Source organism: Lynx rufus, unplaced genomic scaffold (assembly GCF_022079265.1).
Source record: "Lynx rufus isolate CCGP_SWC_20201006 ecotype Redwood Valley unplaced genomic scaffold, mLynRuf1.p SCAF_2, whole genome shotgun sequence".
In the NCBI taxonomy this organism is placed as follows: domain Eukaryota; kingdom Metazoa; phylum Chordata; class Mammalia; order Carnivora; family Felidae; genus Lynx; species Lynx rufus.
The window spans coordinates 137,074,883-137,091,063 of NW_025814834.1; the positions used below are offsets into that span (position 1 = coordinate 137,074,883).

Below are 16,181 nucleotides of genomic sequence, written 5' to 3' on the forward strand. Positions count from 1 at the left end.
GGCTACCAGGCAGAGACTGCTTGGGATTCTGTCTCCCTTTCTCTCTCTCTGCCCCTCCCCTGCTTACTCTCTCTCACTCTCAAAATAAAAAAAACTTAAAAAAAAAAAAAAAAAACCCACACAGGAGACTCCTGCACTAATCTCAAAGCATAAATGAAGCACGTGGCAAGAATTGTAACAGATATTAACATGGCTCAAAAGCAGAACAGTCCTGGGGCGCCTGGGTGGCTCAGTCAGTTAAGCGTCTGACTTTCGGCTAAGGTCATGATTTCATGATTTGTGGGTTCGAGCCCCACATTGAGCTCTGTGCTGACACAACTGAGAGCCTGAAGCCTGCTTCAGATTCTGTGTTCCCTTCTCTCTGCCCCTCGCCCACTCATGATCTCTCTCTCTCTCTCAAACATAAATAAACATTAAAAAAAATTTTCTTAAAAAAAAAAAAAAAAAAGCAGAAGAGTCCCCAGAGTAATACGTGAGAGATCTGGGATTGATATACACAAGACAGGCACCTGGGTGGCTCAGCCAGTTAGGCATCTGACTCTTGATTTCGGCTCAGGTCATGATCTTATGATTTGTTGGATCCAGCCTTGTGTGGGGCTCTGCGCTGATAGTGTGGAGCCTGCTTGAGATTCTCTCACTCCTCTCTCTGCCCCTCCCCCGTGCTTGCTCGCGCTCTCTCTTTCTCTCTCTCAAAATAAACAAACTTAAAAAGAAAAGATTCTCTCTGATATACACAAAAAAGAAAATACAAAAATTAAGTTTATACTGCTCCAAGCAATGTCTTAAGAATTACTTTAGTTGTTGAATTTCATATTCTAAGGTAAATATTAAATTGATGGAAAGCAAATGACCTCTAACGTTAACTCAGTCTCCACTAACAGGTTTCTATAATAAAAAGTTTAACCACCACATATTACAATGTTATACTTAACTTTTAAAGTATACTCAATAGTCTTATGTGGAAACTATGAAGTGTTTGGATTTCTCTATATACTAAAAATGATGCCACATCATTTTTAATATCGTCATGATATATCATCATTATTTAAAAAAAAACAGTAACTCTCCCAACCTTCAGAATTTAGGTCCCTGAAAACTCCTTTGGTAGAACTTGCAGTTTAGGAACTTGAGACACAAGAGGTAGGGTGGAGAATGGGGGACACAAGAGTTGAAGGACCATGGGTGGGAATGAATTTGTTCAATATTCATGCAACAAACATTAACAGAGCACCTACTATGTGGCAGAGATGCTGGGATTACAAAAACCATTAAGACACACTCCAGGGAGTATGTCAAAGAATTCACAGTCTAGAGAGGAAGGAACCTCATTATAAATCATCTGCTTATGTGCAAATGCAATAAAAGAGATATATACAAGTTGGGAAGCAAGAAAGGAATATTGCGAGAAAAGGAGATAGTGTGGACAATCTCATCAGAGAAAACCATAATGAAATAGACAAGGGCCATGACAGTTTAGGGCTGATGGAGAATAAAGTCATCATGGAGTAAAGGAAGGAAGGCAGAAGAGGTAGGTAGCCTGTAAGCCTTGTTAAGGAGTTTCTCTTCATTAGAGCCATAGTGAACTATTGAAGGGTTTCAAGCAAGGGAATGGCATGATTGGACCTGCATTTTTCAATACCTCATGATGATTTCCTCAAGTTTGTAACCAAGCAGCAAACTGCATGTAAAATAAGGCTATTTCAAACAGTTGAAACAAGAGATGATGAGGGCATGCAACAGAGGAGTGGCAAGGACGCTGAAGGGGAGGGAATGGATATAGTCTTTAGAATGTGAAATAGGCAGCACCTGATAAATCTGGGAGGGAGAGTGAAGAAAGACTTCCCAGCTCTTTTCTCCCATAAGGCTCAGATTTACTTCAGGTACTATCTAAGACATTGCTCCTTGTACTTGAAAATTTCTACTGTTTTTTGAGGGCTGACCAAACTTATTAGCATGAATTCTGATGTTTGAAACCACCAGAGTAGGTGAGATTATCGAGAGAAGAAGTGGAAAAAGAACAGTGGGTTAAGACCAGACTCTAAGAAACACCAACATTTAAGTAGTGAGCAGAGGAAAATGAACCATGAAGAAAATAAAGAAGGAACAAATCAGAGAAATATCAGGAGATTTAAGAGAATACAGTGTTACTGAAGATAAAGGAGCAGTTTTAGTAAGGAAGGGGTGATGTGCAGTACCAAATAGAGCAAGTCGTTAAGGCAAGGTCAAAACATGTCTTTAGGATTGCTAAGCCCCAAACTGGTTTTGTCTACCACCACATATACTCAGCACCTAGTGAAAAGCCTAGAACTTCTCAGGACCCTTAACATGCTAATTTACATTATGAATTTCCAAGAAGATACAGTGAACACTGTATTCCAAACTTGACAGAATCCTTCTTTCATACAACAGACAGTATCTCACGGCCATCTGAGTTCCTTGTAAAACTATTTGGGAAATACTGATAAAAAGTAAGATGATGATCGGACTTCAAGCTGTAATACAAAGCTGTAATCATCAAGGCAGTATGGTACTGGCACAAAAACAGACACTCAGATCAATGGAACAGAATAGGGAACCCAGAAATGGACCCACAAATGTATGGCCAACTAAGTTTTGACAAAGCAGGAAAGAATATCCAATGGAATAAAGACAGTCTCTTCAGCAAGTGGTGCTGGGAAAACTGGGCAGCGACATGCAGAAAAATGAATCTGGACCACTTTCTTACACCATACACAAAAATAAACTCAAAATGGATGAAAGACCTAATCATAAGACAGGAAGCCATCAAAATCCTCGAGGAGAAAGTCGGCAAAAACCTCTTTGATCTTGGCCACAGCAACTTCGTCTCCAGAGGCAAGGGAAACAAAAGCAACAATGAACTATTGGGACCTCCTCAAAATAAAAAGCTTCTGCACAGTGAAGGAAACAATCAGCAAAACTAAAAGGCAACCGATGGAATGGGAGAAGATATTTGCAAACAACATATCAGATAAAGGCTTAGTATACAAAATCTATAAAGAACTTATCAAACTCAACACCCAAAAAACAAATAATCCAGTGAAGAAATGGGCAAAAGACATGAATAGACACTTCTCCAAAGAAGACATCCAGATGGCCAACTGACACATGAAAAAATGCTCCACATCACTCATCATCAGGGAAATACAAATCAAAACCACAATGAGATACCACCTTAGACCTGTCAGAATGGCTAACATTAACAACTCAGGCAACAACAGATGTTGGTGAGGATGCAGAGAAAGAGGATCTCTTTTGCACTGCTGGTGGGAATGCAAACTGGTGCAGCCACTCTAGAAAACAGTATGGAGGTTTCTCAAAAAATTAAAAATAGAACTACTGTACAACCCAGCACTACTAGGTGTTTATCCAAGGGATACAGGGGTGCTGTTTCAAAGGGGCACATGCACCCCAATGTTTATAGCAGCACTATCAACAATAGCCAAAGTATGGAAAGAGCCCAAGTGTCCATCAATGGATGAATGGATAAAGAAGATGTATATACACACACACACACACACACACACACACACACACATACACAACGGAGTATTACTCAGCAATCAAAAAGAATGAAATCTTGCCATTTGCAACTACGTGGATGGAACTAGAGGGTATTATGCTAAGCAAAACTAGTCAGAGAAAGACAAATATCATATGACTTCACTCATATGAGCGCTTTAAGATACAAAACAGATGAACATGGGGCACCTGGGTGGCTCAGTCAGTTGGGTGTCCGACTTCAGCTCAGGTCATGTTCTCACTGTTCATGGTTTGAGCCCTGTGTCGGGCTCTGTGCTGACAGCTCGGGGCCTGGAGCTTGCTTCCGATTCTGTGTCTCCCTCTCTCTGACCCTCCCCCGCTCATGCTCTGTCTCTCTCTCTCTCTCTCTCTCTCTCTCAGAAATAAATAAACATTAAAAAAAAATTTTTTTTAAAGGGAGGGGCCACCTGGGTGGCTCAGTCAGTTAAGTGTCTGATTCCGGCTCAGGTCAGGATCTCACTGTTCGTGAGTTCGAGTCCTCCCGTCGGGCTCTGTGCTGACAGCCCAGAGCCTGGAGCCTGCTTCAGATTCTGTGTCTCCCTCTCTCTCTCTGCCCTGTCCCTACTTACACTCTGTCTCTCTGACCCTCAAAAATAAATAAACATTTAAAAAAAAAAACCAAATGAACATAGGGGAAGGGAAGCAAAAATAATATAAAAACAGGGAGGGGGACAAAACATAAGAGACTCTTAACTATGGAGAACAGAGGGTTACTGGAGGAACTGTGGGTGGGGGGAATAGGATAAATGGGTAAGGGGCATTAAGGAATCTACTCCTGAAATCATTGTTGCACTATAATGCTAACTAACTTGGATGTAAATTAAAAAAAAGATAATGATTATATAACAATGTGCATAAACATACACACACAGCAAAAAAGGTGGAGGGAAATGATGTGTTAAAAGTGGCTGTTTTAGGGGCACCTGGGTGGCTCAGTTGGTTAAGCGTCTGACTTCAGCTCAGGTCATGATCTCACGGTTTATGGATTTGAACCCCGCATCAGGCTCTGTGCTGAGAGCTCAGAGCATGGAGCCTGCTTCAGATTTTGTGTCTCCCTCTCTATCTACCCCTCCCCTGCTCATGCTCGTTCTCTCTCACTCTCAAAAATAAGCATTAAAAATTTTTTTTAGTGGCTGTTTTAGTGAAGAGGACTCAATCAATTGAGGAAAATGTCAGGGAAGGCTTCTCAGGGAGGTAAATAATATTACCTGAGACTTCAAAGTTCAGTGGGAAATATACTGGGATTGTCAGATGTGTATGTGTTTGGGTGCAGGATGTCAGTGGAGGGGAATGATGGCCAAGAGCATCTGAGGGAAAGGGAAAGGGAACAGCATATGCAAAGGCCAGAACACAGGTAACAGCAAAACCTATTTCAGTACCTGATGTCTAAGGAGGAGAGTGGTAAAAGATGAGGCTGCGAGGTGAGGAGAGGTGAAACTGAAACGGTGACTGGAGAAAGGTCTCTTAAGTCACATGAAGGCCTTTAACTTTCAGGCAGCAGGGTAAATGAAACAATTCAAGACAGAAGGTAACATCACATCATAGGACTGTCTTCTTGGAACATTAAATTGCAGTGCACTGTGGCAAAGACTTTGAAAGGGAGGGAGGGAGGAAGACCAGAAAGCAGGCTATTGAAGAAATATATGGCGGGGGGGTGGGGTGGAGTGAGGGCTCGCCTGAGTGGTTCAGTCAGTTAAGTGGTTAAGCATCTGACTTTGGCTCAGGTCATGATCTCACAGTTCATGAGTTCAAGCCCCACATCGAACCCTCCATCAAGCTCCACACTGAGCATTTTGCTGTAGCACAAAGCCTGCTTCAGATCGTCTGTCTCCCTCTCTGCCCATTCCCTGCTCATGCTCTCTCCCAAAAACAAATAAACATTTAAAAAAATAAAGAAACACCCAAGAGAGGTAATAGTAACTAGAATAAGACAGTGGTAGTAGGGATGGAGCAAAGTGAATGGAAACAAAAAACACTCAGGAGGTTGAATCAAAAGGACTCAGTGGTTGACTAGATGTAGCAGGGGACAGTAAGGGAAGATCAAAGATGAAAAGGTAAGATTTCAGTGTCTGGCTTAGTCAGGCAGTGAGGAAAGGGGAAAGAACAAGAGATTAACACATTTTTGGCAAACCAGTTTGAGAAAAACATGTACAACATTAGCTGAATTTGAAGGCAACAAATTGAGAAAGATACGGAAGAAATAAAGATTAATATCTAGGTAAAGCATTCATAAGAAAACACAACAACATTAAGACACCACAAAAATATAATAGATAAAAACAAATAATTTTAAAAGCAGCTAATAATATTCTATCCTATGGAAATAATTAAACATTCAGAAAAAGCTCTACCATCATAAAGATGTTCATGGCAGCATCATTTATAGTGGGAAATATGGAAATCTAAATGTTCAACCTTTAGTAACATCTATAATCAAATCACAGTGTGTAAATCAGAATAATATGCAGCCAAAAACTGTTTATGGATAATCTTTAATGATATGTGGAAATGCTTATGGCAATGTTAAATTTAAAAAATATAAGTGGGAAAATAAAAACAAAAAAAAATAAGTAAAAGCAGGATATAAAATTGTGTATAGAGAGTAATTTCAACTATGAAAAGCAAAACAAAAACTCATCTGAATGTTAATTATATTAGATAGCACTTTTAAGAGACATAAACTTGATTATGTTGTTCTGAATTTTCTAAATCTTTTTTAATAGGCATGCTTATACTTTAAATACAAGGGAAATGTTTAAGAGAAAAACTAGATAAAAACTAGAATAGAAAAATATAGGTAGGTGCATATACTTGCCCCTTCTGAGCCATTCTCTCATTATTTCCCAGAAGTGGGAGGAAAAAGTGTGTGTGTGTTGTATATTTTTTAAAGGAGGGGATGAGGGGGGTAGGTTGGGGTACTTGCTTGTCCTAAAGTACTGGTAATTTTGAGAGCTATATTATATCCATATTCAACTTTTTTGTTTTGAATGAATTCAAAAATAATACAAGATCTTAATAAAATTGACAAATTTTAAAAATATTTTACTGATTTAAAATACAAATATTTCCAGGTGGGACTTTTGACACAAGCACTAGTGGTTTTAATGGAATATCTATCCACAAGCAAAATTCTAGGACAATTAGAGAAAGAATACCAGGGTCATGGCCTGGGCAGAAAGACCAGGGGAAATTAATAGACAAGTAGGGGCAAATATCTGATCAGTAAGTAGTTTACAGCATCAAGAGTAGAGAGTTTAGATCACAATGAGATTATATCAACAGATAACATTTAGGGATGCTAAAAGAATTCTGAGGTACCAAGTGAAAAATTCTGAAGGAGATAAATCGGAATATAAACACATGTCCAACCCCAAAAGCCAAGATATGCCATCTACAACCATGATAATTACTACACCAAAAGTCCTCCATTCAGGTAAGTAATTTCTCTCTTATAGAGGGATGGTTTCATGACAGTCGCCTCTAGCTTTAACCTCAGAAGTCAGGGACAATCTCCTTTCTTCACCTCCACCCTCCAATCTAATTCCCATTTTCTAAATCATAATTTCTACTGGTAATCAAGTATGGTTTCACCATCTAGGCTTTGGGCCACGCCTTTTAAAATAATTTATTCTTCTAGGTAACGTCCACAAATTTATATTTCACTGTGTAAAGTCCTTATTTCATTTTATTTAACCTAAACTTACCTTTCTAGGCTTCTGCTGAGACAGGCCCTATGCTTTATTCTTCTATGATCTGGAGCATCTGGTCCATGCATAGCATAAAGGTGCTTAATAAATGTCTGTAGAACTTAAGTGAATTACTCTGTAAGTCCCTTCTACAGGTATTGAGTATAATTACTGTATTTAAAGACTATTAAATTTTTATTAATTATTATTAGTTAAACTTGCACCTTCCTCTACTAATACCCTCCTCTACACTCTAATATCTGATATCCTACTGTGTCATCTATCACACAGATTTATTGCACACATACACTAGATTAAAACAGTAATGAAAGTATTACTGAAAACTTATAATGGTTTACATTCAAAATCTTGCTTACTCTTCCTGACCACCTTTCAGATTGGACACTGTTACCTCCATTTTATAGTCTAACACAGCAAATAAGAGATGGAATGGAGTCTATCCAGGCAATTCCAGAGCCCAAGTCTACAGCTATGCTGGTTTTGGTGATTACACAGAATACATTACCACAGACTGTTACTCTTTTAAGTGTAGGGATCCAGTTTTTTTCCATTTTAGTATCCAATGTGTAGCACAATGCCTGGTCTAGAAAAGGTATTTCATGACCATGGCTGATTGATAGCCCTAATCATGCAGTCACTGAGCTGCTAGGGAAATTAAGTTAGTCACTTTACCTCTCTCAGCAGGAAGAGATTTATTAATCTCTCACCTAAATCCTTATCTAGCTCCCAAATTTTGGGTCTATGATTGCCCAGTCAACAGGGTTTATGAATGCAGCAATTATTATACAGGATGTTGACTTTAATAACTTATGTTGTATATCTATCGGTGTGAACTGGGGACTTATAGAGATTTTTGGCCAGAAGACAGAATTAATTCTACCTATAACTGGGCATTATAATCCCACTTATTAAACAGAATTTATCATGTGAATAAACAATGAGAATAAGCCAAACTGAGGCTCATTCTTCAAAACAACTGGCTTAAACTATTAAAAAGTGTCAATATCATAAAAAAACAAGTTATTCTAGACTGAAGAGACATGGCAACTAAATGTAATGATTAAATTCTGTACCCAAAAAAAGACAACTATTAAGGAGGTACAATTAGAGAAATGTGGCTATAGCTAATATATTACTTAATACTATTATGGTAACGTTAAAATTTCCTGAATGTGAGGGGCGCCTGGGTAGCTCAGTCGGTTAAGCGTCCAACTTCAACTCAGGTCATGATCTCGTGATTCGTGGGTTTGAGTCGCGCATAGGGCTCTGTGTTGACAGTTCAGAGCCTGGATCCTACTTCAGATTCTGTGTTTCCCTCTCTCTGCCCCCCCTCTGTTCATGCATGCGCTCTCTCTCAAAAATAAACATTAAAAAAAATTTTTTAAAATACATTAAAATTTCCCAAATGTGGTAATTACATTGTGGTTATGTGGGAGAACATCCTTTTTCTTAGGTGATACATTCTCAGTTTTATAGGGGTAAAGTGTCTTGATATCTACAACGAACTCCTCAAATGGTTCAAAACAAAACAAAACAAAACAAAACAAAAAAAACGTGAGCATATATAGAGAGAAGAGAAGAAAAATAAATGTGGCAAAATGTTAATCTGTGATGTGAATCTGTAGGATGGGCAGATGAATACTCATTATGCTATTTTTGCAACTTTTCTGTAGTTTAAAAATTCTCCAAAGTTGGGAAAAATTTTAAAAACATTATAAAAACCAAAATAAAGTAGGAGCACCTGGGTGGCTCAGTCAGTTAAGCACCCAACTCTTGATCTCGGCTCAGGTCATGATCTCATGGTCATGAGATGGAGCCCCAAGTCAGGCTCTGTGCTAAGCATGGAGCCTGCTTAAGATTCTCTCTCTCCCTCTCCCTCTGCCCCTCCCCCTCCTCATGCTTGCTGTCTCAAAACAAGTAAATAAAAATTTAAAAAATAAAGTATAAGGGAGAATAATTTTGATCTTAAAATTTAATACAGACAAGTTATCAATCAAAAATGAGGGTAGGGGCACCTAGATGGCACAGTCAGTTAAGCGTTTGGCTCTTGGTTTGGGCTCAGGTCATGATCTCAGGGTTCATGAGTTCAAGCCCTGCGTCAGGTTCTGCACTGACAATGCAGAGCCTGCTTGGGATCCTCTCTCTTCCTCTCTCTCTGCCCTTCACCTGTTCTCTCTCTGTCTCAAAAATAAATAAACTTTAAAAACAATTAAAATGAGAGTAAAATATAGCTTCAAAAAGAAACTTTGAATTTCCTCTGAATGATACATAACTAAGCTAAAATAACATCATGTAAAAAGTCTTACACACAAAAAATACAAAGGTGCTTAGTTACAGGCATCTAAGAACTGTAGCTTTTCATGGAAGAACATTAAAAAAAACCCTGTAACTACAAAGCTGCTTTCATGGGATACTGACACATTATGGCATAACTAGAGAAAATGTAAGCAGGCATCATGTTTCCTTTCTCACAAAGTCAAGTGGTGCTTTCTTATTTCCTCTGACTTTAATCAAGCAAAGCGAGATCCATTAGTTTTGTAGAGCAAAAACAAAACCAATCCTTAATTTCCTGTAAGTATGAATCACCATAAACATGTTGCTACACTATCATACTCATTAAGTAAACCATTTTGGCTTAATTTGCAGTGAGACTTTAGATTTTACTGATAGGCTACAGATCAATTTTAAAGACACATATTTAATATTTGTATGTTATCACAAAAGTGAAGAGGTTTTGGTTAAATTGCTCCTAGGGGTGCCTGGGTGGCTCAGTTGGTCAAGTGTCGGACCCTTCATCTCATCTCAGGTCTTGAGCTCAGGGTCCTGAGTTCAGGCCCTGCATTGGGCTCTGTGCTGGGCCTGAGGCCTACTTAAAAAAAAGAAAAATTAATTTTTAAAAAAGATTACTCTGAAATAGAAATTAAATATACTTCTTAAACATGTTTAACAAAATTAGGATGAGACCAAATTTTACTGTTAAAAAAAAACAAACTAGAGTTTAAGATTGTATTACTTTGCAGTAAATTTTTTTTTAAGGATTTATTTTTAAGTAATCTCTACATCCGACATGGGGCTTGAACTTACAACCCCAAGATCAAGAGTCACACACTCCACAACTGAGCCAGCCATGCACCCTACTTTGTGGTAAATTCTGAAAAGATTAAGCAACATGACAATCTATTGTATTCCTTCTCCATTCTGAGGAGAAAAGATGTAACTGCTAACTCAAGGTAAGCCATCATTACATTAAGTGCCTATCCCCATGAACATCTAATGTGTTACATGGTTCAAATGACCACAAACTGAACTAACAAGGTAGTATTTCATGTGGTAGAATTCATAATTGCTTTTACACATTATTGAGAAAGTAGACCCATTATTTAGAATAAGCTACTACATTTGGCCCTCAAAGAGACCAAACCATTTCAGGAAGCTGGATATATCCTGGCTGCAACTGTCAAATGTTTCTTTGACACTTCTAATTCAAAATAATGCTAAAAGACAACTTGAATTTTTAAATAATTGAAAAACGTAAATCATATATATACTTGTCAGAATGCTACCCGGAAAAAGCTTTTCTTTTTACTTAAACTTCAAACTTTGATAGCTGTAAATGAGTTACAGTTCAACTGTTAGTGAATTTCTGCAGATGTTATGATTATTGGGAAGTAGGTCTGCAAACTATATTAGGATGAACTGGATATATAATCTGAAAAAACTGCTTACTAATTTATCCCCAAACATACTAAGCTAAAGCAAATGCTGCAGCACACCATGGAGAAAAGGAGGTAAGTCATTCATGGTACTGCCCGCTACAAGCTTGCCAAAGATGGTACATGCATCCTGATGTTTCCAGGCATGGGCTAGTGACTTCGAAGAACAGTTGCTGTTTGAAGGCACCATGGCCCTCCTCATGGCTTGTATGCTAGCAATTAGAGGCTGTTTACTTAGCGGCTCTCTGGGGACTAAGAAGAGCTATCCTGCAACTGCCTCAGCCATCTTTGTAGGTGAAGGATGCGACGGATCAGAGCTTACATTTAGACTTTTGAAACGGTGGTGACTCCGACTTATGTACTTAAAATCGGAGTTACAAAAAAAAATCTGGTGCTCTGCTTCTCTGGGTATATTTCGTTTTGCAAATACCCATTTTACTTTTTTCAGGTACTTCCAACAAATTAATTCACACATGCTGTGCTTTCTATCAAATCTTTAAAGTCATTTCACCAATTTATTTGTGAAAAAATTGGACATTTTTCGCTTTGTCAGAGATGCAATCTCACAACTGTATTAACAAAACAGTAAAGATCATGTAAAAACATAAGCAAACTTCAAAAATAATTTAAAAATTCTGTTTTTGATGACACAAATAAATAACTCATGAATGTAACTCTTTAGCTCTTAGCCTCCAACAGGAATGTTTACAATCTGGTAATACACGGTAAGAATTTAACAACAAAACTGAAAGTATTCTAAAATGTCATTTAATTCAACTGACTTAAATGGTCTGCACTAAAGGATACATCAAAATGCCACATACATTAAAACTTGTAACCAAAAACTGTATTTCTACATATGGATGCTTCAGAAAGCAAATTCACCAGTAATGCTACAATTACTTACATCAGTAAAATGGTATACAGGAAATGAGTAAATACATATTTACTGAATTTAACCTGTGGAAGTATTTTGTAGTTATGCATGTTGTTTTCAAATAGGACAACCGGTCTTAAACTTTGGGGAGGTATGGACTCTTCTGGAATCTCTCTCAAAAAAAACGATAGTCAAAGAAAATTTTGCAAACGACTGCAGGGTGTACAGACCCAAGTTAAGAACTCCTGACACAGAATCACACACCTTCATGTAATTTCCCTTAACTGTATACAACTCAAACGGGCAAGTATTAGTTAGCCTGACTCTGGTTTCAGAGCCTAATCAAATACAATTTCAAGAAAAGAAAAACAGTAACTTATGATTAACCTGGTTCATTTAGAAGGGTTCACTTCTTCAACTGTCAAAAATGGTAACAAATCTAAGTTTTTGACAAATCATTAACAACTATTAGTTTTGTTTATAAATATTAACATTCATAGTCAGACTTACAAAGATGTCATTAGCAAGATGAAGCAAAATAATTTTATTAACATTGTTGAACACTAGAAAGAAAATGGAAGGGAATCAGATCAGTATCATTGGCCATGGACCTGAAATACTGTTCAGAGATGGTCAAGGATGACCATATAGTCTAAGACACCTGCCTCTAAATGAATCCATCCACAAGCTGAACTTAAACACACACACACACACACACACACACACACACACACACACACACACACACACCAATACCAAATGGCAATTTATTCCCTTTCTTTAAAAAACGTTCATAAGGGTAGTCTGACCAATTATAAGTAGGGAGGCAGAAAAGCAAATGCCATGTTAAAATTTAAAAAACTATAATAGTTATACTATTTTCCATTTACAGCTAGAGTAGGTTAAAACACAAATACTGCAAAAAATTACTGATATTTCTAGAGATATAAATATTCCATCTATACATATACATATAATCAATATAGGAATAAATAAAATTACAATAAAAACACTAGGAATGTGCTAGCACATTTTTAAAAATCACTTTAAATGTGTTTTTATCACTTTAAATTCATTTTAGGCCCCATAAAATTAAAATATGCATTAACCAAGTTTCTATTCTAAAGAGGTGTCCAGTGCTTTTAGATTGGAAAGTGCAACATAAGTGTATAAAGATGACAAATAATAATACCCACATGCCCATAGTTCTCAAGAAAAGCTTTCATTTATTCTATGTGCCCTCTTAAAAACTTACTGCCAGCGTAAAAAAAAATTGTATTTTACCTCCAAAAACAAGCTATGAATTCACTACAACTTTAACAACAAGATAAAAAATAATAATCTCTTCCAAATCTCCTAGGATTTGGAACAAAAGCATCTGCTGTAAAGCGAATGGAATGAAACTCCAAAGAGGTAACATAACTGAACTTTACCTCAAGAAAAAAGATGTGTTTCTTGATCAGAGCTTCATTCTTTTGCAAAGAATACTGATCTTAAAAATCACTTGCTTTTATAAAATACAATCCTTTGTTGCTTCTATTTTATAGATTTTATATAGAACTTAAAATATCAAGTCCTGTTGGTTAAGAGACTACCAGTATTCTTTCATGCTATGTCTCTCCCTACATAGTAGTTTGAACCAACTTCATCAAAAGGGCCCTGACTATTCATAAGTGATTTAATCAAAGTAATGTCCTAATTAATCAAGTACAACAAAAAGATCCAAGGACTTGAAGTTTCTTTTTTCACCAAATGTCAAAGCTATGACATCTAATTATTTTTAGAGTTAGCTAAAAGGAGATTCTGAAATTGTTGCCTATGTCCCAAGCCTTCTAAATATATTAGCAGCATATTGATGGGGCCCCTATTCTGAAATGTCAAAAACAAAACAAAACAAAAAACCTTTGTCATTTATTTCAAATGAATTCAGCAAATCCTCAGGGGTGGCCTAATTACTGTACATATTTAGCACTATGCTAGCAGTTGATGAGGGCTCCAATTATATACATACACATACAAATATGTTGGAATAAACAGAAATACGGAATAAAAAGAATCATTTCTGCACACTCCTCAGGAAAGTGAAACGGGTATTTTACCTTTGCATTCTATTTCAGAATGTGATAGCAAAGAATGCAACAAAGACCGGAGAGTGTAGCAACATAGAAATTTCAGTACATAAAAGTATAGGCGAGTTAAATTTTCAGTTAAAAATCCTACGTCCCCTGCTGGTTAACTACAGCACACTGCATAAAGTTTATTGTGTGATGACAACTGTTTCTAAAAAGCACAATTTCTTACCCTCTGTCTTCCTTTCAAAGTGTCTTCTAATCCTCAGACCATGATAATTCTATTTAGCGGCTTTTATTTTAAAATAAAGGAGGTGATTTTAAAACAACAGAGTGGTATGTGTTCTTTGGAAACCAGATGATTTAAGTCTAGGCCCCGGGTGTCCTCCGTCACGCTTGAGACTCCGGGAAGTGAAGAGGAAAGCCCACCTTCTGACAGTGTTTACCGCACTGGAAGAAGCTAAGAGCAGGAGCACTGACCCAGAACCAGGTGGAAGAAGAAAGCCAAGGCACTAAGGAGCCCCAGCGGGGTCGTCGCACCATATACCGCCCGGCTAGAAACATATGGGAAGCCAGGGATAGCTCCCAGCACCTTCGAAAGCGCAGCGACGGCGGCGCGGGGCCCGGCGGCGAAGGCAAGGCTGCGGTGGCGAGGGGCGCGGCGGGACCAGCACCGCCGGGGCGACGCGGGGAGCCGGCCGGCTGGAGAGCCCGGCGTCAATTCCAGCCCGCGGCGGAGGCGCACGTGGGGCTCGAGGCCGAAGGGCCTCCAGGGGCCGCCGGAGGAAAAGGGCGGCAGGTGCGGGAGAGGAGAGCGGCTTCCCCAAGAGGACGGGCCCCGGAGGCCGCAGGCCGGGGCGAGGGAGGAAAGCCCCCCGGAGCAGAGGCAAGAGGGCCCTGGAGACTGAGACACCGGCACCGCCGACAGGGTGGGGGAGGGCAGGGGCACTCAGGGAGGCTGGTGGCGGCGGCGTGGGGGACAGAGATGGGATGGGGAGCCCCGAGGGACGCTCCCCAGCGCGGTACCCCAGCTCACCGTGCCTCCGTCCTTAATGATGATCTTCTTGGCCAGCATGATACTGCGGTTCGCGGCCCGTTTCTTCTTCTTCCCCTGGGTCATTTTACCATCCTCGACTCCTGGCGCTGCTGCAGCCACTCCCGGGGCGGCCGGCCCCAGCGGCGAGTGCCGTCCCGCCGCTACTGCCGGGCCGAGCCGCTCGGGGCGCCCGCCGCCATCTTGAGGGCCCGGCCTGCCTCCGGCGGCGCGTCACATCGTGCGATCAGCGGAGGAGCCCGCCCCGCCCCACCCACGTGACACCGCCCCGCCCTCTCGGTCGCGGTGCGTTCGCCGCGCGGGGAGGGAAGCCCAGAGGGAAGCCGCTAGGCTCTCGGCTGGCGCCAGCCGGTGTTCTCCGTTCATCAGCTCGCTTAGTTCTCACAACAGCCCTGGGCGATAGAGACCTTTATAGTCCGTCTTCACAGATAAAGAAATCTAAGTTTCTGAAAGTTACCTGCTCAAGGAAATACGGCTGATAAATGGTTGCCCTGGACTTCTCACCAGGCGTCTTCAACTATTAGAGCTATCTCCCAACTGTATTCTAACCAGGACGGGAACCGAAGGGAACAGTTGAAATCGTTTTCCAGAAATAGTGGGTAACTGAAGGGATAAAGATAAACTGGTTTTTCAGAAACAGTATTTTGTCTTCGTGCTCAGCCACTGCCACCCCAAAGTGGAGCCTGCCTGTTCCAGGACCTTTTCTTTATTCCCTGCCAATAAAAAACTTACATAAGCTATGTCACACTATGTAACCTACTACTTGTTTTACTATTGCTTTTAAAAATCAATGGGGGGGGGGGATTATAGAAACGACAGATGACACAAGTGGAATATGGACTACAGATTGGAGTATCACCCATGTTAAAAGTCAGATTTTCCTAACTGTATTGTTAGCTAAGAGAATATCCCTTTTCTTACATAATACACTGAAGTCTTGAGTGAAGCGATGTGATGCATGTTACCTACGCTCAAATAGTTAGGAAATAACATGTTTATATATGTGAGGAGAGGGTAAGAGTGACAAAATGGCAAGTTATTTAAAAATAGTGTATTTGGGTATGGTGGTTTTAAGATATGGTTCCCAAGTTCGCTGATACTCTTCTCTGGAAGAGATGGGGTCTGATTCTCCTCCCCTTGAGTGTAGGGCTGGGCTGAGTGACTCTTTTCTAATAGGATATAGGAGAAGTGACACCATTG

At 39.6% G+C, this 16,181-nt stretch overlaps 1 protein-coding gene across 1 annotated transcript in view; it reads right to left on the bottom strand.

The window, feature by feature from the left end:
• Positions 1-15,162, bottom strand: part of MFSD14A (major facilitator superfamily domain containing 14A) — a 44,883-nt gene extending 29,721 nt beyond the window's left edge. The window contains exon 1 of the mRNA XM_047083842.1: positions 14,964-15,162. Within this exon, the coding sequence (XP_046939798.1) occupies positions 14,964-15,047 (84 nt within the window). The 5' untranslated portion in view covers positions 15,048-15,162. The remainder of the gene's footprint in view (positions 1-14,963) is intronic.
• Positions 15,163-16,181: the final 1,019 nt, after the last annotated feature.